The sequence below is a fragment of the Lynx rufus genome, unplaced genomic scaffold (assembly GCF_022079265.1).
Source record: "Lynx rufus isolate CCGP_SWC_20201006 ecotype Redwood Valley unplaced genomic scaffold, mLynRuf1.p SCAF_12, whole genome shotgun sequence".
In the NCBI taxonomy this organism is placed as follows: domain Eukaryota; kingdom Metazoa; phylum Chordata; class Mammalia; order Carnivora; family Felidae; genus Lynx; species Lynx rufus.
The window spans coordinates 7,763,098-7,790,205 of NW_025814826.1; the positions used below are offsets into that span (position 1 = coordinate 7,763,098).

General features: G+C 43.4%; 1 protein-coding gene across 1 annotated transcript; it reads right to left on the minus strand.

Moving 5' to 3' along the window:
• Positions 1 to 249: 249 nt before the first annotated feature.
• Positions 250 to 27,108, minus strand: OPRK1 (opioid receptor kappa 1). The gene is made up of 3 exons (XM_047073722.1): positions 26,852 to 27,108; positions 11,477 to 11,829; positions 250 to 782 (listed from the first exon to the last, which is right to left on the minus strand). Exons 1-3 carry the CDS (start codon positions 27,106 to 27,108, stop codon positions 250 to 252), a joined length of 1,143 nt encoding a protein of 380 aa, XP_046929678.1.

Genomic DNA, 27,108 nt, shown 5'->3' on the forward strand with positions numbered 1-27,108 from the left:
TCCCTGCCCTAGAAAGGGGCTGGATTTGCTTACTCAAGTCTTCTCCGCTCCATCCCTACAGCCTCGATGCTTCCGCTGACGTGGGTCGCTAACCCAGCCAGCATCGTAGGACTTCAGACCACGAGACTTCTAAAAGTTTGTTAAAGATTCTACCTTTCCATCTCAGACTTCGGTGCTGATCTGAGTTAACCCTAGATCATTAAACTCTTCTCTTCCCGAAGAACTGTAGGAAGACATCTCCACGACTAGTCATACTGGTTTATTTGTCCCATCAACATCCCTCATGTAAGCAGGGTCCTGAACCGCGTTTCGGACTCTACTGGTGCTCTGTCGCTCCGTCCTCGTGTTAACTGGAAAGCAGAAGTCCCTAAAACACCGCTTGAAGTTTTCATCCAGAAACGCATAGAGAATGGGGTTCAGGCTGCTGTTGGTATAACCCAAGGCGATGCAGAAGTAATAGCTAGAGAGGGCAGCGGTGCTGTGAGAGGCATTCCCCAGGGCCTCCACAAGGATGAAGATGTGAATGGGGGTCCAACAGATGATAAAGACCGCCACCACCACCAGGACCAGCCTGGTGATCCGACGGAGGTTACGATCTTTCTCTCGGGAGCCAGAGAGGAGACGCACGCTCTTCAAGCGCAGGATCATCAGGGTGTAGCAGATGATGATAATGAGGACAGGGATCACGAAGGCGAAGACGAAGACACAGATCTTCATGAAGAGGTCCCACCAGGAGTACTCGTCATCCGGGAACTGCAAGGAGCACTCGATGACATCCACGTCTGGACAAGGTGAACAAAACAAACATAAGCACCAGAAGGACGTCTTTTCTTATGACCGTGGCTGCAGAGTATTCTAAAAGTGAGTGTCAGGGGCGGCTGGGTGGCTCAGTCGGTTGGGCGTCCGACTTCGCTCAGGTCACGATCTCACAGACTGTGAGTTAGAGCGCCACAGGCTCTGTGCTGACAGCTCAGAGCCTGGAGCCTGCTTCCGATTCTGTCTCCCTCTCTCCTTGCCCCTCCCCTGCTCGTGCTCTGTCCCCCCCCCCCGCCCCCCACCTCTCTCTCTCTCCTTCAAAACTAAATAAACATTAAAAAAATTTCAAAGTGAGTTTCAATACATTTGCGTGCAAAGGTACAATTACGGTGAGATGATATTACCTGAAGCAGATCACCAAATTGGGAATGAATGCTATATATGAAAACTACCTTATCTTTGTGCTTATTACAATGAAGCCATTTATTGGTGACATCACAATACTACGGAATAAACGAGACAAGCTCGCAATAGGAATTATGCGGTTGTGGAGCCCAGTTTAATGTGGACGACTTTCAGAAGAGCTAAATTGATCATTTATAGCATAAGCCCTTACTTGTATTTCCATTTATTAATAATTCTCCCAGACCCACGGCTCTGGCAATAAAAGCTAGTATCTATTTGTAATAAGTGATGAAATATTTCGAGTCTAGCCATTCAATTTAGCAAAAGTCAACTTGCCTGAAAGCATCAAGTGATTTATAAGAAATCATTATGTGTGTCAGTAAAAATTTATATAAAAAAAAAAATGTGTCCAAATATGAACCAGGAATTGTGACTTAACGGAATCAATTGATTCAGGGCATTGTTGAAACATGAGTAAACTTTTGGAAAAGAAAGAGAAGGAGGAAGAAAAGAAAAAGAAAACAGAAGATGGAAGGGGAGAAGAAGGAAGAAGAAAAACCTCATGAACACCGTCATCAAGGAAATTCGTAAGCCAGAAACATTTTTCGTTTTACTAACATTGACTATGTAACAGATAAAACAAATATTTCAGATGGCCACTTGGAAAATGGAGTTATTTGCTCTGCTTCTCGTGGCTGCACAGCATTCTCTGTGGAATGGCCTTACGATTGGAAAGAGCGGAGACCAGAAAGAACGGAGACCCAGGATAAGCCCTTTGATGATGCTTCCGCGGGGGGCCTGCTCACCCCTCGGGGGCTCCCTTTCTCCCCAAGCATCAGTGAGTCCACATTTTGTCCTCTTCCGTCTGAGCAGTCGTTGGGCACAGAGCAGGCAGACCTCTTTGCCTTGATCCTTCCTTACCGGTAAGTAATCATTAGCAATAAGAGTGTAATTTTCATAATGATAATACTTTCTTCCCACATTGGGCATCTCTACGTCAAAAATGGCAATAGGATATTTTTAGAGAGGTGAAACAGTTCTATTTATGTTTTCTAAAACGTTTGGATGTGATCTTAAGCAAATATCCCTTAGGAAAAACAAAAGGCATCGTCTTAGAATTTCAATTAGACATATTTTAAAATACAAAGAATATAGTTATTTTGGCCAATTAATAAAGATGACTTTCTTAGAAATATGTCTTTCATCAACCAGATGCCAGATCAAACCTTTCATTGGTAAATGCAAACTTCCAGAATAACTTGGGATTTTTGATCCTCTAAAAAAGTCATTGTTTAAACCACTATTACTATGAAGACTATTAGAAAAAAATAAGCATCTCTTTTAATTTTTGCTTTTAGTGTTTATGGGAATACTAACAGTTAAAATCATTTTTTAAAATCATCCCTATTATCACTGAAAAAAGTATTTGTTAAACAACTTTTGACAGGTGACAGATTGCAAGTGATTTGTCTATTGAGTCTAGCCTCCTCAAAGGTAGGGAATGTGTCTAATTTTTTGTTTTATTTTTTCCATGCTTAGTTTTTGTGTATTCCAAGATTGTCTCTTTCTTGAGGTCGGCCTCAGCTTAAATGTCACATCAAAGACATTTATACAGAGGCCACAGTCCTCTCCCTTGCAATCTATATTCTGTTTACATATTATACTCACCCTATTTTTAATCATCATATAATGACAGAAGCCAGACAGAAGCCCTCCTGTAATAAATAATATGTTACCTTTCCTGATGTTTTTCTCTCCATCCAGAATGCAAACTACTTTAGGGTAGATACCCAGCGTGTTTTATTCAATATTTAATCCCTGCTGATAGGGTGGTGAGAACCACAAGATGCTTAAGGAATACAAATTGTTAAATAAGAACATAAAGTGAGGGGTGCCGCAGTGGCTCAGCCGGTTAAGTGACCGACTTGGGCTCGGGTCATGATCCCGTGGTTTGGGAGTTCGATCCCTGCGTCGGGCTCTGTGCTGACCGCTCAGAGCCTGGAGCTACTTCGGATTCTGCGTCTCCCTCTCTCTCTGCCCCTCCCCTGCTCATGTTCTGTCTCTCTCTGTCTCTCAATAACAAATAAACAAAAAAAATTTTTTTAAAGAACATAAGGGGCTGAAGCAGTAAAAATTGTTAAATAAGTGAATAAATGAATATCACGTGGAAACCCTCGAAAACAGGGACTGATTACAGTAGTTATTCTGGAAAAGCAATCTGCTAAGACAAGTCAGGCAGCGTAAGAGCTGATATTTAATTTGGATACATCTTCTAACTGTGAGTATCAGCTTCCTCTTGAACAAATGATCTTGCACGTAGTAGGGGGCAATAAATATTTGCCAAATGGGTGAAATAGTCAACTACAGCTGCTTTTACAAGACTTTGGGAAACATCCAGTGATAGAGTTAGAAACATCCTCCGGAAATGTCAATGAATTTAAGTTTATCCCAACAAAGAGAAAGGAGAATACGGAGGCAATCAACAAGGAAATTCAAGTCCAAGGGCCCCATTTTTACAAACTGTTCTCTTTTGGGGAAAAGAATGCATCTTTAGCCTTCGTGATGCACACAGGCCAAAAGTGAAGGATACAAAAGTATGTTCCATGCAAATGGAAACCAAAAGAGAGCAGAAGTAGCTGTATTTACATCAGACAAAACTGACTTCAACTTAGAAACTGTCTTGAGAGGCAAAGGAAGTCACTATATAATGATACAAGGGCCAAGTCACCAAAGCGGATGCAATAATTGTAAGTATATACGCACCCGACATTGGAGGACCTAAATATATCTACCATCTATTAAGAGAACTGAAGGGAGACATAGATAGTAATAATAGGGGACTTCTATATCCCGCTTTCAACAATAGATAGATCCTCCAGATATAAAATCAAGAAGGAAACACAGACTTGAACAGCACTATAAATAAAATGGACTTAACAGACACATACAAAACATTCAAGAGCAACAGAATACACGTTAAAATATTAAACATTTAATTAATAGTAATATGTAATTATAATATTAATATAATGTTTAATACATTAATATTTAATCAATATTAATTAATTGATGTTAATGTTTAATTTATTAAAATGTTAAATATTTAAATATTAATGCACATGAAATATTCTCCAGTTATCGATCACACATTATGCCGCAAAGCAAGTCTTCACAAATTTAAGAGGACTGAAATCATATTAAGTGTCTTTGCTGACCGTGTCAAAATAGAAACCAAATGGGAGGAAAACTGGAAGATTAACAAATATGTAGAAACTAAATAACACTCCTGAACCACCAGTGGGTCAAAGAAAAAGTCAAAGTAAAATACAAAATGCTCGAGATGAATGGCAATGCAAATACAACATACCCAAACTAGGGGATGGTGGCAGAGGCAGTTCTTAGGGGAAAGTGCACAGTGATAACCACCCCGCGTGAAGAAAAAAGAAAGATCTCAAATAAATAACCTACCTTTATGTATTAAGGAACTAGAAAAAGAAGAACAGACAAAGCCCAAAGTTGGTGGAAGGAAGGAAATAATGAAGAAAAAAGCAGAAACAAATGCAACAGAGACCAGGAAAACAAAAGACAATACATAGAAACAGACAACAAACAGAAAATGACAAAATCTTTTCGAAAAGGTAAAGAAAATCAAAGCCTTAGTTCGACTCAGAAAGAGACAGAAGACTAGGCGAAAGGAAAGACGTAACTGGTAACACAGAAATACAAAGGATCATAAGAGACCACTATGAACGATTACGTGTCAACAAATTGGAGAATCTAGAAGAAATGGATACATTTCTAGAAACATACAACCTACCAGGCTGAATCATAAAGAAATAGAAAGTCTGACAGATCAATAACAAGTAGATTGAGACAACATCAAAAACCACCTAACAAAGAAAACCCAAACGACAGATGGTTTCGCTGGTTAAGTTCTACCAAGCATTTAAAAAGGGTACCGATCCAGGGGCTCCTGGGTGGCTCAGTCGGTTAGGCATCTGACCTCAGCTCAGGTCATGATCTCACGGTTCATGAGTTCTAGCCCCGCGTCGGGCACTATGCTGACAGCTCAGGGCCTGGAGCCTGTCTTCGGATTCTGTGTCTCCCTCTCTCTGCCCCTCCTCCACTCACACTCTGTCTCTCTCTCTCTCTCTCTCTCTCAAAAATAAGTAAACATTAAAAAAATTTAATTTTTTTTTTCAACGTTTATTTATTTTTTTGGGGGACAGAGAGAGACAGAGCATGAACGGGGGAGGGGCAGAGAGAGAGGGAGACACAGAATCGGAAACAGGCTCCAGGCTCCGAGCCATCAGCCCAGAGCCTGACGCGGGGCTCGAACTCCCGGACCGCGAGATCGTGACCTGGCTGAAGTCGGACGCTTAACCGACTGCGCCACCCAGGCGCCCCTAAAAAAATTTTTTAAAAAGGATGCCAATCCATTTCAAACTCTTTCAGAAGTTGAAGAGGAGGGCCCACTTTCCAAACTCATTTTACAAGGCCACCATGAACCTGATACCAAAGGCAGACAAGGACACCACAGACAAAGACACCACAATATCTCTGATGAACAGAAATGCAAGCATCCTATAAAACACTAGCAAACCAAATTCAACAGCACATGAAAAAAATCATATGCCAATATCAGGATTTATGCCTGCGATGGAAGCAGGATTTATCCCTGTGAGGATTCCCCAAATCCAACAAGGTGACATCACATCAATAGAATGATAGATAAAAATCACGGTCATGTCGATAGATGCAGAAAAATATCTGACAGAAATTCAACATCCACTCACGATGAAAACTCTCCACATATTAAGTATGGAAGGAACGTAGCTCAACATAATAAAGACCGTGTATGGCGAGCCCACAGCTAACATCGAATTCAATGGTGAAGGATTTGAACGCTTTTCCTGTAAGATCAGGAACAAGGCAAAGACGCTCACTCTCACCACTTTTATTCAACATAGTATTGACAGTCCTAGCCAGGGCATTTAGGCAAGAAAAGAAATAAAAGGCATCCAAATCAGAAAGAAAGAAGTAAAATTGTTTGGGGAGGACACAGTCTTACGCGGAGAAAACCCTACAGACTCGACTAAACCACTTTCGGTAAAGTTGCAGAATTCAAAAATCAACATAGGACAAAAATCAGTTGCATTTCTATACACTAACAATAAGCTATCTGAAAAGTAAATACAACAATCCCATTTACGTTACCATCAAAAAAGAATAAAGTACTCACAAATCAATTTGTAAATAAGCCTAAAAGATCTGTATACTGATTACTGTAAAACACTGATGAAAGAAATTGAAGACACAAATAAATGCAAAGATATCTTATGTGCGTGAATCGGAAGAACTAACATTGTTAAAATGTCTACACTACACAAAACAATCTATGAATTCAGTGCAACCTTTATCAAAACCCAATGGCATTTTTCACAGCCTTAGCCAAAATAATCCTCAAATGCCTACGGAACTACAAGGGACCCCGAATAGTCAAAGCAATCTTTTTTTTTTTTTTTAATTTTTTTTTTCAACGTTTATTTATTTTTGGGACAGAGAGAGACAGAGCATGAACGGGGGAGGGGCAGAGAGAGAGGGAGACACAGAATCGGAAACAGGCTCCAGGCTCCGAGCCATCAGCCCAGAGCCCAACGCGGGGCTCGAACTCACGGACCGCGAGATCGTGACCTGGCTGAAGTCGGACGCTTAACCGACTGCGCCACCCAGGCGCCCCGAGTCAAAGCAATCTTGAGCAAGAACAAAGCTGGAGGTATCACGCTGCCTGATTGTGAATTATATTACAAAGCCACAGTAATCAAGATAGTCTGGTACTGGCATAAAAAACAGACACCTATTCCAATGGAATGGATTAGAGAGCCCCGAAATAAACCCACGCCTATACAGTCAAGTAATCTTCCAATAAGGGTGCCAAAAATAGAAAATGGGGAAAGAATGGGCTCTTCAATAAATGGTGCTGGGAAAATGGGGTATCCACGTGCAAAAGAATGCACTTGGGGCCTTATACCATACACAAAAATCAACTCAAAGTGGATTAAAGACTTAACTGTAAATAAGACCATAAAACTTCTACAAAAAACGTAGGGGAAAAGCTTCTTGATAGCGGTCTTGGCAATGATTTTTTTTGGATGCGACGCCAAAGCACAAGCAACAGAACCAAAAATCAACAAGATTGCATCAAACTAATCCAACCTAGAAAAAAAGAAGAAAAAAAAAACCCTCTTCTGCACAGCCCAGGACACAATCAACAAATTGAAAAGGCAGCCTGCGGAATGGAAGAAAATATCTGCAAATCATGTATCTGATAAGGGGCTAATATCTAAAAAATATAGGAGATCATACAACTCAATAGTGGAAAAGCAAATAATCTGATTTAAAAATGGGCAAAGAACCTGAATAGACGTCTCCCCCAAAAAAGACATACAAATTGCCCACAGGTATATAAAAAGGTGCTCAACACCACTAATCAACAGGGAAATGCAAATCAAAATCACTTCAAACCTGTTAGGGTGGCTATTATTTAAAAAAAAAAAAAAAAGATGTGTTAGCAAAGATGTGCAGAAAAGGGATCCTGTTGGTGGGAATGCAAACTGGTGATACACACACACACACACACACACACACACACCAGAATATTATTCAGTCTTTTAAAAGAAAGAAATCTTGCCAATCGTGGCGACATGGATAGACCTGATACACATTGTGCTAAGTGAAATAAGCCAGACAAAGAAATACAAATCCTATATGCTCTCCCTTATATATGGAATCTAAAATAATCAAATTCACAGAAGCAGAGACAAGAATTGTGCTTTCCAAGAGCTTGGGGCAGGAGGAACAGGGGAGACAATAAGTCAAAGGAAGGGTACAAAGTTTCAGTCATGCAAGTAAGTAAGTTCTGGGAATCTACTATGTAGCCCAGGTTCTGTAACTGACAATGTTGAACTATATACCTGACATTTGCTAAGAGGGAGGAGACCTTAGGTTAAATTTTCTTATCACACAAGAAACATAATAAACAAGGCAAGAAGAAACTTCGGGAGGTGGCAAAGGTCTGCGGTCTTGAGGGGATAACGGTTTCACAGGTATATAGCTATCTCCAAATGCACTGGGTTGTTTACATTAAATACGTACAGCTTTTTGCACGTCAACCGTAATAAAGTGATTTTTCTACAAAATAGTCTTTCTTCTGCTTTTATATTTATATTAGAGGGTCGCGGCTTTCTTTTTTGGTATGGGTTCCAACGTCTCCAGGCTGTCGTAATTATAGAGTTAGTTCTAGTATCTAAACTAAAGCTTTTGTGGTGTTTGTTAAGAATATTTTTGTTTCTGCTTGTAGCCATTACAACAACTTCGTTATTTAGTCGTTATAATAGGCAGACCATGATTCCCAAAAGACATGGCGTGCACATGTATACTATGTAAAATGTTATATTTAACATCTTATGCCCAGAAAGTGAAAATTTTGCTGTACACAAGAGCCTTCGATATTGAATGAATACCCTGTCGGATGTTGGTAAACATAGCAGGAAGGCAGGACCTGTTAAAATCGTTACGTCAGGTCAGATGCTAGCGAACATTGATCAAGTGCTTCCCAGACACACGCACTGCTTTCCAGCTTTCCAGCTTTCCATGCACGGACTCGATGGATCTGGAAAACACTCTAGGAGGGAGACACTGTTATCTACCCCTATTTTGCAAATGAGGACATTGAGGTACAGGAGTCTGAGTAATGTCTCCAAAGTGATACTGTCCATAAACGGGGAAATCAGGATTCGATTCCAGGCTATTTGCTTTCAGAATCTGTGCTCTTAACCAAAAAGAAGCCAGGAAGAAACCCAGAACATTAGCTGAGATTTCTTGTCCAGATGAGCCTGGGCTCGTGAAACTGACGCCTGATTTCCTTCAGTGAGCATTGTCCGCAAACACAACACTATAAACTACCAATGCCATTCAGCTCTAATTCAGGGCACAGAGATTGTGTAAAAAAGTCCTCTTCATGACCCAAGAGTCCTGACACGGAGTGTCATCCAGCACTCCGAAATGAGTCCAGAGACAATCTTTCATCACATAAAAATCTGCTTTAGAAATAAAAGAAACTAAGAAAGAACAGAGCCCTCCGACGAGACTACTTTAATTTTCTCCCATTTTCTCCTCTATTTCTCCTCTATTTCTCCCTAGTTCTCCTCTGTTTCCTGCACAAATTAATCTTCTCCCAACACTGGTTGATCCCTTGTTCCACCACATCTGCACACATTCATCCACAGCAGCTCCTTCCTGGAAAACCTACATCTACCTTCATTTTTCTCTTTCAAAAGCCAAACTGAAATCCGTTGCTTCTAGGATGTCATTTTCTGACAGTGATTAGAGGAGTGTAGTGGTTAAGTCTGCAAGCATGTCATGAAATATCAAAATCAGTTCTTTATTTACCATGGGGAAAATCACCATCTTCTTTGACTATCTAGCCCATTCTTCTAGTCCTGGTGGTGTCTACATGGCCTCTCTTCTTGAATCCAATTATTAAGTATCAACACCCTAGGCTCAGAAGGGTTTCTTGCAACTTTATTTCCATTTGTTGTATGCAGGAAGAAACAAAACCCTGTGTGTAATCAATCGTATTTTAAAATGCTTCTCTGATGAAGTTTGACATGTCTTAAAATTTACCCAAGTATTATAGCTTAACATCCACCATGGCGAAGTTGGAAATTCATTTCATTGTTTAAGAGGGGAAAGATTGTATTTCATCAAAAATGTGGACTGTGCCAGGGGCGCCTGGGGGGCTCGGTCAGTTGAATGTCTGACTTCGGCTCAGGTCATGATCTCACGGTTCGTGAGTTCAAGCCCCACGACAGGCTCTGTGCTGACAGCTCAGAGCCTGGAACCTGCTTTGGATTCCGTGTCTCCCTCTCTCTCTCTCTCTCTCTCTCTGCCCCTCCCCCACTCACGCTCTTTCTCTCTCTGTCTCTCAAAAAATAAACATTCAAAAAAAAAATTTTTTTAATGTGGACTCTGCCACGTAAGCTATGATTTTAGCACCTGCCCTTTCTTTGATCTGGCAAGCCCCCCACTACACGTATTCAACTGTCTGTGTCCCCAGGTATCATGAGCCTCCCTAATAAACTAGAACATTTAGAGAACTGCTACAGCAGTAAATAGCATTTATAAAGTCCAAAGTGGTGGTTCTGCTCCCTTCTTCCCAAGGAATCTCTAAGCAAAACTTCCCCAGCAGCAATTCTCACCCAGGCTACAGGTCGGAGTCATCTGGGGCCATCTAAAACATCTTGACCCCCAGACGGTACCTCAGGTCAATTAACCCAGAGACCCTCCAGAGGTGAGACCCGGGCATTAGTTCAGATGACCCTTGAACAACATGGGTTTGAACTGCACAGGTGCACTTATACACAGATTTTTTTTTTCTAAATACAGTACAGTACTATAATTGTATTTTCTCCACCTTATGATTTTCTTAATAACATCTTCTTTTCTCTAGCTTACTTTATCCTAAGAATATAGCATAGGAACATATACAAAACATGTTAGTTGACTATTTATGTTATCAGTGAGGCTTCTGGGTCAATAGTAGACTATTAGTAGTAGTTAAGTTTTGGGGAATCAAAAGTCAGACATAGATTTTTAACTGCATGGGGCTGGTGCCCCCCCAACATGGTTCAAGGATCAACTGTATTTTCTAAAGCACCCAGGTGTTAGAACCACCATCTTAGAAATACCGGGGAAACATCAAGTGTCCTGTTTGCATTGGGTGAGAACTAAAATGTCCAAAATCTAAGTTTTGCTGATGTGTGCTATCCTCCATCTGTGAACCCGATTTTGAACGGCTTACAGCCAGATGAAGCTATTATGATAGGGACGCGAAGATTAAGGCCTAAAGAAAAAGAGTAAAGGGCCAGCATAGATGTCTCATGATTTAGGGTCCTCTTGTGGGGAGAAAGAAGAGGAGTGAGTAGGTGTATCTTAGAATCGCCAGGATGCAATGTAATTGTATTCTCAAAATCCACATGCCTGTTTTCATCCCCACTCCTCCAGATTCTGATAAGCACTTCCAGAATAGCAGATAGGCTGGGCATCTGTATCTGGGTAATGTCTTTATCCTCTCCTGTGTGGAGATACGGACAGCACAAATGGTTGTGTTTCTCATCTTCCGTGGATTTAGGCATAGTATTTCCACTGGCTTTTGGTTTCTCCCCTAGCTGTGTGTCCTACTCACTTGCACATCAGGAGTTTACATCATTAGAAGTAAGGGTTTTGCAAATGAGGTGACAATGATGGTCCTTACCTTCCCTGACTTTGGTCCCTCCAAGGACTATCGCGGATATGCCGACAGATGACGATAAGAGCCAAATACAGATGTTGATGATCTTTGCTTTCATGGGTGTGCGAAAGTCTAAAGCCTTGACGGGGTGGCACACAGCAATGTACCGGTCCACACTCATCATGGTCAAGGTGAAGATGCTGGTAAACATGTTATAGTAGTCAATGGAAATGACAATCTTGCACAGCACGTCCCCAAATGGCCAGGAATTCATCAGATAGACGGTGCTCTGGAAGGGCATGGTCGTAGTAACTAAAGCATCCGCCAACGCCAGGTTAAATATATAAATGTTGGTTGCTGTCTTCATCTTTGTGTATCTAAAAGACAAGAAACAAGGTCATTTCTCTTCATCTTCAGGTCAAATCCAGGTGTCTAATATGCAAAAGGGCTGTTCTAGACATTAGGAGTAGTAGAAAACAATGGGCAAAAGTCTCTGACTTTACCTAGCTTTTATTCTCGTGCTGTGTTCAAAATATAATTAAATTTAAAAAAGGCAAAGGATAGCATACATAAGTAGATGAATACACATATAGATCTTTTGGACAGACTTGTGTATAATACAGGTCTTTATTTTGTGACTGGCAATTCATTTTAACCCTGGAGCTGCTTGGCCTTAAGCATTTTTTACATAATTTATTTTTTCCCTTTCCCTGAATAAAACAAAGATAAAACTTACTCAACTTTTCCTCGGGGTCATTTTGAGAAATCCGTCATTGTGATTATGTCTCTTGAAAATCCAAAATGGTCTTCTTTTTTAAATTTAATTTTAGTTTATTTAAATTTTAGTTAACGTACAATACAATACTGGTTTCAGTTGTAGAATTCAGTGATTCATCACTTACATACAACACCCAGTGCTCATCCCAAGTGCCCTCCCCTCACCCATCTAGCCCATCTCCCACCCACCTCCCTCTGTCAACCCATAGTTTGCTATCATTAAGAGTCTCTTGTGGTTTGTTTCCTTCTCTTCCCTTTTTCCCCCATGTATGTTTTGTCTCTTAAATTCCACATATGAGTGAAATATATGGTGTTTGTCTTCCTCTGATTGACTTATTTCGTCTAGCATAATACATTCTAGCTCCATCCACATCACTGCAAATGGCAAGATTTCATTCTTTTTGATGGCTGAGTAATATTCTATTATGTATGTGTATACATATATATATATTCTATTTTATATATATATTCTATTACATATATTTTATTTTATATAAATATAAATAAAAATTTATATATATAGTTATATATATTCTATTTTATGTATATATGTATATATATACATATATATATACCCATACACACACACACACACACACACACACACACACACATATACCACATCTTCTTTATCCATTCATCAGTCGATGGACATTTGGGCTCTTTCCATAGTTTGGTTACTGTTGATAATGTTGCTATAAACATTGGGGTACATGTACTCCTTCAAATCTGTATTTTTGTATCCTTTGGGTAGATACTTAATTATGCAATTGCTGGATCGTAGGGTAGTTCTGTTTTTAGTTTCTTGAGGAACCTCCACACTGTTTTCCAGAGTAGCTGCACCAGTGTGCATTCCCACCAACAGTACCCTCTCTCCAGTTTTCACTTTGAAAATAACATTCAATTTTGGGATGAGCACTGAGTGTTATATGTAAGTGATGAATCACTAAATTCTATTCCTGAAATCATTATTACACTATATATTAACTAACTTGGATTTAAATCATAAATAAATAAATAAATAAATAAATAAAATACTTTCCATCTTAATGGCTAAAACACAACTAAGTCTGTTGATTTTGTTTGCCAGTGTGCCACTAGTTTTTTCATCTTAAATGCATTACGTACATAAAGCAGACTGAGTTCTTCTTTATACACATCATGGCACTCAATGTAATCTAGCACACTAGGTGAGAAATAACTCAGTTTTTCTTTACTCTCATCTTGAGAGATTTTTAAAGCACATAAGTTGTTTCCTCTTCCAACTGAGGGGACAGTAATTTTCAAAGCAGGTCAAGAACGACTGCCTTTAAGCCCAAATGATTCTTTCCATCATAACATGGAAGTTTAGAACAATTCCATTTTCAACTGAAACGGAATTAAAAGGATCGTTTTACGTAGAGAACACTCCCTCGGGGATCTACGGGGCAGGAAATGTTCCAAATGCTATCGGCAGGTTTTCAGAGGCCAAAGGCTAAGATGCGTAGGGGAAATCCATGTTAATTACTTTCCACACACCTCCGATTTGCAGACCTTATCGTAAGTAATTCAGCCATGCCCCATGTACTTTCTTAATGTTATGGCTTTGGCTTTCATTGAAGGGCATTTGTAAGGAGGTGTCTTATGGAGAACTACTGCTTTGGCTACAAAATCAAAATCAGTGGTTATTATCGATCACTGCCAGGGTGTCTCTCCACACATAAATATCCACATAAGAAATGTCTTTTAACGTGTAGTGACAGAACAGCTGGGGCTCTCCTGGGAGGCAGAGTGGTCTTCCGTGAAGTCATCATCCTGCGTCTGGGCTCAGTGTAAAACTTTCCTGAGTTTCAGTTCCTGTTACATAAAGACAATAAAATCAAATGGCCATAAAGGCAGTAGATGACCTGGCTCAAAATGTGTGACACACAGGATCATACTTCATTCTCATCGTCCCACCCCCTCCCCCCCCCCCCCCAATCCTCCCCTGGTCTCTCCTCTTCTTGCTAGGAAATGGCCTGTCAGTGCTTGGATGAAGGCACGGTCAAGACGGCCACAGAGTCAGGAGCTGTTGGTTTCCAATTTCATGCTCTGCCATCTAAGCAGTGCTCTAATCTGGAGAACGAGGAGTTTACTTTAAAATATGTCATATCTTCCCTTTACAGTTTTCACTCAAATATTACTAAGTGGCCTGTAAGTTCTAGGAAGTGATTAAATGTGTCTGACCAATGCTCAGGGCTTAGGCTTTATAAAGGCACAGGTAACTAGGGAAGGTCCACTTGCTGAGACAGAACAAATGTTTCAAGGGAGCAAGACGGAAATAGTATCTGTTCAAATACTGTCTTCTTTAAGATGCGGTTTTATGTTTGAAAAGCGCATCTTACAGGCCGACCTCCTATTCTTTCCATTTTCTCCCCCACAAATCCCTGATATTAACAAAGATTTTAGCAAGCAGTGCCTTTAACTTCTGCTCTCGGATTTAGTGACCTTGATACTCTCCTCTTACTTTATGAAGTTAGACAGACGTCCCCTGCCTTACACAGTTGCGTCGACCTGGGTTCTGGTCCTTATGTTTCCCTCCAACTGTTAGATTTTGGACATGTCACTAAAACCTGGGCTTTGGATTCTCAACTCTAAAATGAGGAATATAATGCTTATCTTAAAGAGCTCCTGAGATAACCACGGACTGCCCCTGCTCCGGAGAATATGTCTAATTTACTCCATGGTCTTCACCTCCTCTCCCTCTTTTACGTATGTGGAAAAGCCATCAGTTACGACCAGAAGAGAGGAACCTAGTTTTTCGTCAGAGCCATGGTTTAGCTTGAACACAAAAGATAATAGTAAAAATGATGCCTGCGACCTTATACGCTGGAAGAGTATGAATGGAATGAAAAAGGAGTTATGATAAAAATGTAACATGTCCTTATCAGTAACTGCCAAATTATGGAAAGGGCCCAAACGTCCACTGACTGATGAGTGGATAAAAAAGTGGAATACACGATGGAATATTACTCAGCCATCAAAAAGAAGAAAACCCTGCCATTTGCACTGACATGGATGGAACCAGAATGCATTATGCTAAGTGAGATAAGTCAGAGAAAGACAGACGCCATATGATTCCACTCATATGTGGAATTTAAGAAACAAAACAGATGAATACAGGCGGAGGAAAAACATGAGAGGGGGGCAAACCATAAGAGACTCGTAACTATAGAGAACGAACTGAGGGCTGCTGGAGGCGAGGTGGGTGGGGGTTGGGCTAGATGGGTGGTGGGTATTAAAGAGGGCACTTGTTGTGATGGGCAATGAGTGATGTACATAAGCGATGAATCACTAAATGCTGCTCCTGAAACTAACATTATACTATATGCTAACTACCTAGAATGTAACAAAAAGCTGACACATTAAATACAATGTGCACCTTTAAGCAATCACAAAATGATGAGTGATTTGCTCTTAAGCCTTCCAAAAAGACTTTCAACGAGTAAATGTATGAAATTGCTTAAGCCTTGAGCTTCTAAAGAATTCAGATCTGGTCATCAGATCTCAGAAGAAGAGAGATGAGCACCTATAAGAGAAATGTCTACAAATTACACAAAATTTTAACGAGACTCGTCGAAGCAAAAGTCCTTGCTCCCTGAGAAACAAGCTTTTCTCAGACCATTCACGTGGGAGCTACCTCGTCGAAGCAAAAGTCCTTGCTCCCTGAGAAACAAGCTTTTCTCAGACCATTCACGTGGGAGCTACCACTGTCACCCCCGGGGGTGACACCTACCAAAGACCTAGAGATGGTCCTGTGCCCTCCTGCCATGGACAACCCCGTATCTGCCAGCATGCTGGTGTCACCGCATCACTCTGGTTTGCAACTGGTTCATGTTAACGATGACAGTCTTGATACCCACTTATTTCAAACACTCCCTGCATCAGACTCTGCTGTACGTCCCACAGATGCACCCCACTCAGTCCTCACCCCAGCTCCACGTGGCAGGCATCAGTATCCCTATTCTACAGCTGAGGCCACTGAGAATCACCAGACTTCCGTGCATTTCTCAAGGTCATATGGTTGTAAAAGGTATTGCAAGGGGCGCCTGGGTGGCTCGGCTGGTTGAGCTGTAGGACTCTTGATTTCGGCTCAGGTCATGATCTCATTTACCACACCGAAAGGGAGAACTGACAGGTATAATTCTGAGTAGTGAATAAACTACGAGTTCAACGAGGATTTGCTGATGGTCCTTCAGGCACGTTACCCGACTGGATCCTGGGACAGCGCGATAAGACCCTCGTGGTCAAAGGCGGTCTGGTTGAGGACTCGGGGATTGTTTGTGTTTCATCAAATGGAGAGAGTAGTTAGTCCTTTCAATCAGGTGTCCCTGGGCGGGACGGGGCCGGGGGGGGGGGTGGAGTAAGCTTTCTTACTATGAGAAGATATGAAATTATGTTCCATTTCCTCCACACTGCTTTACAAAACTTTGCGAGTATTTCGAGTAAAATGGCACCATCTGGGTGGGAAGTTTTTGGCTCGTCTGGAGAAGCTGGAGGGGGGCTGGCAGTGAGTGGTTGCACTTTTTAGCTTACGCCCCACAGGAGCATATGGCACGAAAAGAGCAAAGTCTGTGGGCTGTCCCTGCGACACTTGCCAATGTTACAAACCTGGAGATGACGATAAGGGACACGGGTCGGGCCATGAAGAAAGCCATCGCCTGGCAAAGCGGCACAACGTGTCTCCGGGAGTAAGAAATGCTCCCCAGCACACATTACCTCGAGACCTTCCTATCGTAGTTCCCTACAGAGAATTGAGGGGGGAGGTGCTCTTAGATTGGCAGTCATACACGAACAGGGTTTTGTGCTGAGCCATCAGGAACCAGTGTCACCAGGCGGGGGGTTCTGGGAGAGCGCGGCACCTGCCGTGAGAAAAATGAGGCACGAGCGGGAGGAACACTGACCTTGCAACACAGCAGTCGTGAGACGGTTCCTCGTCCTTCCCATGCGCCTCCTGTGCTCTGACAATATACGGGTAGAAGAGCCCATATTTGGGTTAGCAGCATCCCTTCCTGTTGAGGTACACTGCCCAAGTGCTGTTTGAATTGAAATTTAAATGATGCTTCTTCAATCAGGAGCTCTTTTTTTAGCTTTGCGACAGCATAATACAGCCAGGATCTTGATGGGTAATCATCATCGATCTTTAAATACACACACAGGTTTTCCATTTTGCGGATTCCAGGCATTTTTAGCTCTTACCTACAATTGCCCCCCACGCTGACAATACACACACCCTCTCTTCTCTCTTGTTAGAGTCAAGCTTCCTCCCCTGTCTTTATCGTTTCATTATTTCAACACATTTTTAAGTGCTCCATACCCAGCAACATACCGGCCATTGAGCGTGACTGAAAGACTCAATATACAGACCGCGCCCCCGGGGAGCTTTTCAACCAATGGAGTCAAAAATTACCACAGGCACTAGAGGGACAGACGGAAGGGAAGGATCAGTGTGTGGGGAAGAGATCGGGGCACATTTTAAAGAAGAGAAGACCTGGACAGGATCTGGCGCTTCGCTGTTTCTCAGGGGTTCGTGGAGTGCACACCTCATGAGTAAAGGAAGTCGGAGCTGTCATTCCAAAGTTTCTCCAGGAGGCAGAGATTTTATCAGAGAAATCATGTGGTTCTGTGAATTCTGCTCCTTCCAGCAGCTCAAGATTGAAAAACATTCTGGTAAGTGTGGTTAAGTAAGCATCATGAGGGTAAAAATAATAATAATAATAATAATAATAATAATAAAAACCTTTGAGATGAGCAAATGGGGCATGATTCAGGCGACACGAGTATAGAACATTAGCATGCCCCCCTCTGGACAAAGGCTGTCGGGTACTTTATCGTGTTGGAGTTTTTCCACAAGCAATGCCCATTGTTTGGGTGAGGAAACAGTAAGGAGGATGTAAATGGCTTGCCTCAGACCACAAACGAGTGAGACAGTGGGAAGTAAGAGCTGAGCCTTCTGAGTAGCCATGAAACCACAGCGCCAACAGAATGAAACAAACACCCGAGTGGTCATTTTTCTGAATAGACCCCTTTACTACGGCAGACACCTAAGGGCCAACAGAATGCACCTGAAGAATGGCTGTTTGGTCTGGTGAACCAATGTCTCCTGACCCACAGGAAGCTGGCCGCCATATTACAACCCTGGGGCCGTAGGCACTAGGGTCTCAAGACCCCCAACACACCAGGCTCAGGAGAAGGGCATTTCTCTGGACAGTCCTGTGAAACCAACAGCGGAAGACTAGCACAATGAGAGACGTGTTTTGACACTCTCTTCTCTCTGTGGCCAACGAGCATGATTTATTCGTTTTCCAGATTTAGAGCCTTCCAGATTTTATGTTTTAAATGATCACAAATGATGGCTTTACCAATGTGAATTTTCAGAAGAGTTCATTTGAAAACACAAGGAGTTTGCCCCGTGAATTCTCCAGATGACTTTCAGTTCATCCCGATGAAATTAATTGGCTACCCAACATCTTTTTGGATTATTTACTATTGAAATTATGGTTCTTTCCTCAGGGGTAACAGCTTATTGATATTTAAGGGAAGGAAGGGAAATTCAGTCACTTGCTCCGATGATCTGACTCTGCAATTGAATATACTCACTATATTCACAGAGTCACTATGTGAATTCGCTATGTGAATTCACAGACGCACACGGATTCATGTAGGTGGTCACGCCCCTTCAGTTCCCCAGAATTACTCACCCACGTGCAAAGAGCAAAAGCTATAGGGAGTACAGTGGAGCAGACTGTGTCCCCGCGTCCCACGACTGTCACCACCTCAGTGACCACGCTGGCAGTGAGATACAGCTGGAATGGCGGACATCTGTCATGTTGCATGGCCGGCAAGGCTGTCCATGCGGGCGGTGGGAGAATGCAGAGTGGTGATTTCACTACAATAGCTGGTGCCCTGGACCTGCTCATTCTCTGTTGGCCATGGCCCTGACTCCCAGAACGAATGGTCTAGTGTACCCAGCTGTGCGCTACCATGCCTAACGATGTCCAGTAGAAAACTACAAACCTCAGACGACTGACGTGTACCAATCGTCAGCTCTCTGGACACTCAAGTATACAGATATCTCAAATGACTTCTTCCAATTTTATACAGAAAACTGACATAGCTAAAGAAAGCCACAGGATGCTGGTAGAAAGGAGAGAAGACTACCCTCCCGCTCTGGCCTCTACCAGAAGGAAACACCCCCTGCACTAGGTGAAGAGAGTTTAGCCCCTGGTGAAGTTAAACGAGTTAATCCTGAGAAAATCGTTCCCATTGTTAAAGAAAATGCTCGCTCAGACCTCTAGCCATTGTTAATCTGAAAGCTTCCCTCCCCACCTTTGGATCAGCTCCTTTGGGATCTCTGAATTCATCACATAGTCATCACATGCTTTCTGCTTTTCTCCTCTTTCATCTAAAGTCTGGCCTGCTGGACCAGGGAAGGAGGTAAGCGTTTAAATAAAAATACGCACACACGTACACACACACACACACACACAAGCCTTTTACGGTATTATCCCTACTCCTATAATCTACTCTCTTACGTAAATTTCCTTTATCTCAGACATAAGCTGGCGTCCCCTCCAAAGAAAGAAACAGAAGTTGCCTGATTTTCTGTGGGGGGATAAATAAATCTTTTGTTAATACAGTTTTGAGCCGGCATTATTTGCACCACTCAAACCACATAAGCCAAACCTTAGAGAAAAGGAGAGAAGACTGCCCTGTAGCCACACAATGTTACGATTTTGCACTGAGGACAGAGCCCCCCACCCGCATCCCCCGGGGGCAAGAGGAATTGAGTGCATCTGGAAGTTAATCTGCAGTGAAGAAGGTGCCAGCTGCACAGTTCCCACCGAGAACTGCTCAAGAGATACAGCCGAGTGATTAATGGAGAGGAGCAAACACCTCCCAGCCAGAAAGAAGTCCCTCCTAAAACCAACTATAAGACTGTCACCACGGAAAATTGTAAAGACTCATAAAGTCAACAGAAACAGGAAGTGATTTTGAAGAGTGCAATTGTGCCTGGAGTCTGCTAAACGTTAGGACCTGGATAGCTGATGACCAGCTTGGTTTTCTTTCTTTCTTTTTCTTTTGTATTCGGGGGGAGGGGCAGCTGGTTAGTCCCTGATCTCTGCCGCCGTCCACAAGGATTCGGATTTCCGCTACAATCACGTTCCACAGGGAAGAAACTAATTCCATTTTGCTAATCCATATCACCAATTGCAACGAAACCGATTCTCTCTTTTCAGAGCTTGTCAAGTAATAATTACTCCGAGAAATGCAAGATGGGCACTTTTGAAAATGACTTCTGGACCGATCTTTACTAGGCTGACTTGAAAGGAAACGTTTAATGCTGATTCCAAGAGAGGGCTCAGGATAAACTAGAACATATTTTTCAATCAAAGCCTGAGGTAAGGCTGATGTCAGACAGGGGGCAGCACAAGGTTAATTATACCCACAAGTCTCTGCCTTGTCTTCAACGCCTCTCCAGGTGTAGTCTGGCGATATTATCCAAGGTAGGCTACGGTGACATCTGAGAAAATCTGGAATATGTGTACATATAAGTGCAGCGATGGATGGAAAAGAGGCAGGCACGGCAGCAGACACTCTGACTGGGTCGCCTCACTTCTCATACTTCCCCACTTTGGTGACAGCCACACCCTTTTCTGGGACTGACCCAAGTTCAACCATGGGGCCCAGATGAACTCAGGGGTGACCTGAGTCAGTATATGCCACGTAACCTAAGGCGGTCTCGGCACAGTGGGACTCCTGTCAGTGGCTTGGGGAGGAAACACTATGTCCCCCAAGTTATGAGCAAGAAAACAGGTGCCTTTGTAAAAAGAACAACCTGTGTGCCCAGCAAGCTTGGGTGGGTTGGCTGCCTTTGGAGAAGAAATTTGAGTTCAGGAAACAGAACCATATCCAGACTATTTTTGCAGTTCTGGTTGTTGTTTGGTTGGTTGTTTTGATTTGGTTTTTGTTTTGTTTTGTTTTGTTTTCCCAAGCCCTTACAAATGTCCTTTTAGGACACTTCAACACTGCCCAGGTTGAACTGTAGGGACGCAAAAGTCTTCTACTCTCAGGGCAAAGGTAGCAGAGGACTGACACCCTACAGGTCTTTATTGTGGTAGCAATGAAGCAAGGAAAACTGATGAGAAAAGAAAAAGGCAAACCTTAAGACCAAGGAACAAGCAATTTTGATTCCTTCTATTTTTGCCCTAATAATTTTGCCCTTGTTTATCCTTACGTTTTACTCAACAAGATGCAGACCTTCGCAAGAGTAAAACTTTTCTTTAAATTCAACAAAAGAGAACGTATATACAAAACTATCATAGAAATCGAAGCTTGAGGAGGGTGTTTTCTTAAGGGGCACGGAGAGGGGACAGGCAGTGTTTAAGGTGGAATCGTGTCCCCTCAGATATACGCAGTCAAGTCTTAACCCCGGTACCTAAGAATGTGACTGTATTTGAAGACAGGGCCTTTAAAGAGGCAAAGTGAGGTAAAATCAAGGTATAATGGGATGTGAGGGTGGGCACTAATCCAATATGGCTGGTGTCTGTATCAGAGGAGATTAGGACACAGATACACGACGTTAGACCCTGTGAGGACACAGGGAGAAAAGGGCCATCTACAAGCCAAGGAGAGAGGTCTCCGAAGAAACCAGCCCGGCCGGCACCTTGACCTCAGACTTCTGTCCTCCCTGTGAGAAAACAAGTTCTATTGTTTAAACCACCCAGTCGTGGGTGGCACTTTGTCATGAAGGTCCTAGTGGCCTGAGAAGGAAGTTCCACCTGGGGCCAGCAGCCTGCCTCTCCTGACACCTGCCCTACGGGTTCCAGACTTGCTCAGCCAGCCCCACAGTCACGTAACCCAATTCCTTACAACGAATCTCTTCACGTGTACGTCTCCTACTGGTTCTGCTGTTCTGGTTGATTCCTGACTAATACAGAGAGTATGCAAAGTGAGGACAGAAGCTCCGAGAGAAGCCTCTGGAAAATACGACCAATTGAGAAACACGAGAGGAAGAGGGGTCCGTGATGCAGACAAGAGAAACCCAGAAGGCGTGGCAGGGAGTCAAGGACAGGGTGCTATCTGAGAACGCGACGGGCATAGGATTGGTCGAGCATGCCAATCTCCCCAGAATGGCGTGCCTGGATGGCTCAGTTGGTTACGTGTCCGACTCTCAATTTCAGTTCAGGTCATGATCTCACCATTCATGGGATGGAACCCCACAGTTGTCAGCACAGAGCCTGCTTGGGATTCTCTCTCTCCTTCTCTCTCTGCCCCTCCCCAGTATGCTCGTGCCCTCACTCTCTCTTTCCCTCTCTCTCTCTCCAAACAATTAAATAAACTTAAAAAAAAGAAACTCCACAGAAGTTAGGGGACAGCCAGCCTAAAATGAGCATCGGAAACATGATGATGCTCTAACTTTGGTAAAAGAGCGTCAGGGAGGGAACCCGACTGCCCTGGGCTGAGGAATGGATGGCAGACAAAGAAATGAGCAAGAGGGATTATCCCTCCAAGAAGCTTACCTACAACACACAGGAAGATGAGAAGCCATCAGCTAAGGGAACCCAGAAAAGTAGGAGGGTCATGGACATTGATTACCTGTAAGATGACAGAGGTTTGAGGATGTCCCGATGCTTACGAGACAAAATCGGTGGAGAGATTACAGATAGCGTAGGAAGGAGATCCCTGACACAGCAGACTCCAGAAGAGCAGGAGGTGAGGAGATTCAGCTCACAGGGGCAGGGAATTACCCTGGACAGAAAGAAGGAAACGTCTCCACTGAGATGGCAAGGAATGGGGGGAGGGCGGCTGCCGAAACACATATGTAGGAAAAGTGCTCCCAGAAGCTGGATTCTAGAGTCTCGGTGCACAACTGGATCAGACCATTCCCCTGACCATGAAGAATTATGGTCAGGGAGAGGGCTTAGGCATTAGTATTGATTAAATTAGGGTTGGGTTTTTTTTGTTTGTTTGTTTGTTTGTTTGTTTGTTTTTAAGTGAGAAATGGAAAAAGGAATTGGCTCTTTCTGGAAATAGGAGAGAGACACAGAAAAACCAGGCAGACTTGGGGTCAGATACACTTGAAGGCGGCGACCTGGCCTTGGCAAAGGTAACAGTGACTTTATTCAGCAGAATTCAATTAGCTGTGTAGAGGAATCAGGAAGACAAGGTCGTGGCTTGATCCAGGGTGAAGCTTCGGTGGAAGACAGAGGCAGGACAAGAAGGCAAGGCAGTTGAGTGTATTGGCAAGGGAGGTTGGACTGATGCCTCACAAGGTCCAGGTGAGGCCAGAAGAAAAGAGAGTCTGGGAGCAAACGAAGGGCTGCTGGGCAAGAAGGCATCCACAGGTTTGCAGGATGGCACAGCAGGAACTGAGCTGAGCAGAGGACTAAAGCGCAGGAAGGACCTGGGTCAGGCTGGCTCCACAGTTAGCAAGGTGCCACTTCAGTCAGTTTATTTCATCAAGATTAAACGAAATAACGCACACGAAGTAGGCAGCTTTACCGGCCTGGCAGACCCTTAAGTTTTGGTCCTGTCTGCTACGGGGGAGACAGCTGTATGCGTGGAAGTTGTGGGAGGATGGAAGTTTAAGATGTCCCAGGTGAGACCGCCTGGCGAGACCCGGGTGTGGGTGGGCATCGGGGCGTGCCCTGCAGGTGAGGGACACAGGAGGCGGCGGCGAGCACACAGGGTTAGGATCCTAAGCGCCACGCCCGTGGGCACACCCGAAGTGTCAGCAGGAGCCCAAGACGTAGATCCAGGGCCAAGGTAAGAACCTCCCACCCCAGGGCCACGAACCAGAAAGCCTGGGGAGAAGGGAGGCTGGGGTGCTTCGTTTTAAGGTGCTCACAGTGACAAGTTACCGTGCCCTCACATGAAGCAGTTAAGGCAGTTGGTACTAAGACATGACGAAAACCTCGAAGCTTCCAATACATTCAGAGGATACTGGGCGACAGTTCAGGTACCCAAGGTGGGAAAGCTATTTGTCAGACGGGTCTAAAAAATAATCCAAGCCTTTTTCCACAACCCTGACTTTCTCCCCAGGTCTGAGCTGGCCATTTCAGACCCGTACCTGTCCTGACATCCAAGCATCTAAACCCCGTCTCTAGAACGATGTCCCAGATGACTGAACCATGACCCTTTCCAATGTATAATATTTTAAAAGCGTCGTTCTCCAAAGTGATCCTCAGTCTTTTCAAACAGCGTCGCTCAGTCCTCAGCACGGAAGATGAAAGCCGCGTTTGAATCTGCACTCCGCCTGGGCTCTCAGTTCCCCTGTGAACACCACAGCGCCCCCCTTCCAAATCTTCAGCTGCTTCTTCGGAGCGAAATAAACCCGAGGCCACCAACTTTTCTTCTGAAGCTTTATTTTGCAATTCTTTGACCCTCTCCCAGTCTGAACTGATTCTAAACACTCCTTAGTCCTCTTAGCTATAGATGGCAAGCAAACCAATGTTTCGGTACGTTGGCATTCCAGGACGATAGCATAACCCCTCACCTTTCATACTTCATCTCCAAGTAGTTGGGGCTGGGGTGAGAAGACGAATGGTGTTGCGTGAACCAGCTAACTTTTTGTGTATGTTTAGCTGGATGTATTCCCTTCTAGCAAATTTTATTCCTGGATATCTTTTGGAGATACGTGTATACACACACACACACACACACACACACGTACATATAGACAATTACATATCACATGTTACATAAATATATGAATAATTAATAAGTATACTATATTATTATTTATAAAGGTGATTATTAATTATATACAATTACATGTAATTGTTACATGCATTTATGTTTCATTTCTATTTCTATTTCTTGTCTACTGTTCTCCCACGGAGTTGTCTTTGCACACATTTTAAGATTCTTCATTCCTTTTTATCCTACTCTGCAGAGCTATATAAATAGTTGTTAAGCAACTAAGAAGCTCTTCTCAAACTCAAAACTTCAGGTGCTCATTCAAATATCAAGAAGATGTTTTTGTTTTACCGGTGCACTTACATATGACATAAGTAGGAACAGAGTTGGTTTTGTTCCTAGCATCTTCTTTTTGTGCAGCAATGTTTTATCACAAAACCACAGCCTCTGAACCAAAGATCTCCTAAAAATTTTAATTGAAATTGAGAACACAGCTGTCTTTTCTTTGCTTTCAGTTGCCATAATCGTCTTTCTAATGGAGAACAGCCCTGAAATTACTAATGACTTGAAAAAACGATGTGCTTTTCAAATCTCCCCTCCCTCTGTAGCCTTTACTCCTCACTGATAGAATTCCTGTAAAACACAATACACAACTATGGAAACCCAGGGTACCAAGGTACAAACGCTAATTGTAGGTGAAATGAGCTTTATAATATTTGGAGGCTTAAATGATGGGTTTTAGGTCCGGAGCACAGATGAAGATAAAAAACCTGAAACTCTGAAGACTAGATACACAGATAAATACATGGGCATTTTATGATGATGATGATATCTCAAGACTCACGCTACTAGAGATAATGTTCTTAAAGTTCATAATAAATAAGGAGCTAAAGTGAGAATTTTTTTAAAGTAGTTTTTCTTCATCCTTCAGCATCCCTGAAAAGAGTGACTTTGTCCTTTATCTCAAAGGAATGGAAACCCCTTATCCACTCTCCAAGGTGCATTTCCAAAGCATTACATCTTCCAGAAAGTAAAACACACATATTTCAAAGGGCCTGCAGGCCAAAGTTGAGATTTTTTTTTTCTTTTCTTGTTTCTTTGTTGAAAGAGACCAAAATAAAAATCATTTCACCTACCAGAAAACTAGCCTATATACGTGGGTATTTGGGTATTCATTACTAGAAACCGACTTCCATGTAATTCTACCAAAGAACAACGTAATAGAACCTTCAGTTTCCCTCGGTGGAAAATAAAAAGCAAAGCAGTTTTTGAAAACCTCCACAACCCACACTTCGGAGGATAAATATCAGATGGCTTATTTACAAAAAATCACTGATATTCTTAATAAATGGGATGACATTTCAGTACTAAAAGGGCTCAGGTGTGGATACCAACAACCCTAAATAGTATATTGGCTTTTGCTTCATAAACCGTAACACCAATCTGATGAGTCACAGGAAATTCTGAAGTATCTCCAGTGCATTCGATGGGCCTGAATCTCACCTTAAGAAATATTCACGGAGGGCAAAACCAAGCGCTCCAAACTGGGGCAGGCAACCAGGCAAAAAGGCCAGGCAAAGGAACTTAGCTCCCTTTCCAGGAGACGCTGACCTTGCTGCGCACCCTAGTACTTTCCCTGACCACAGTTTTCAGCAAGGGCTTGGGGGGGCAAGAGGACTGTCACTCAAATCCTCAAAACACCGCTGGCGGCCCGATCTGCGCAGTGCGAGCCTCGCAGTCCCCCACCAAAAACTCTTCCAGGAGATCCCTTACTTCAAGGAGGCCACGCTCTGAGACTCTCCGGAGCCCGGCAAGGACGGGTTAGAATCCCCGCCACCCGCTTGGCGCCCCACCCGGCGTCCGGGTGACTAGACCACCCCACCCACCCCCGGGAGCCTCACTCCCCCCGCCCCCACCCCGCCTCCCACTCCAGCCGCGACGGCGCCCACACCCCGCGCTCACCGGATGATCACGAACATGACCAGGGAGTTGCCCACCAAGCCCACGACGAACACCACCGAGTAGACCGCGGTGATGATGACCGGGATGGCGGGAGAGATGTGCGCGGGCTCCAGCGGCGCGCCCCCGGAGCCCCCGCTGCTGTTGCCGTCGCTCTCGGCCCAGCCCGGCGGCCAGCCGCTGCCGTTGGGGGGCAGGCAGGTGCTCGGGGGGCAGGTGGGACCCGGCTCCCCGCGGAAGATCTGGACCGGGGGCTCCAT

Excerpts from the sequence above, each read along its gene's own strand:
- OPRK1 (XM_047073722.1), bottom strand. The coding sequence starts at position 27,108 with ATGGAGCCCCCGGTCCAGATCTTCCGCGGGGAGCCGGGTCCCACCTGC. Across the intron at positions 11,830-26,851 it reads GTCATGTTCGTGATCATCCG|ATACACAAAGATGAAGACAG; the intron begins GTGAGCGCGGGG and ends CTTGTCTTTTAG. Across the intron at positions 783-11,476 it reads AGGGACCAAAGTCAGGGAAG|ACGTGGATGTCATCGAGTGC; the intron begins GTAAGGACCATC and ends CACCTTGTCCAG.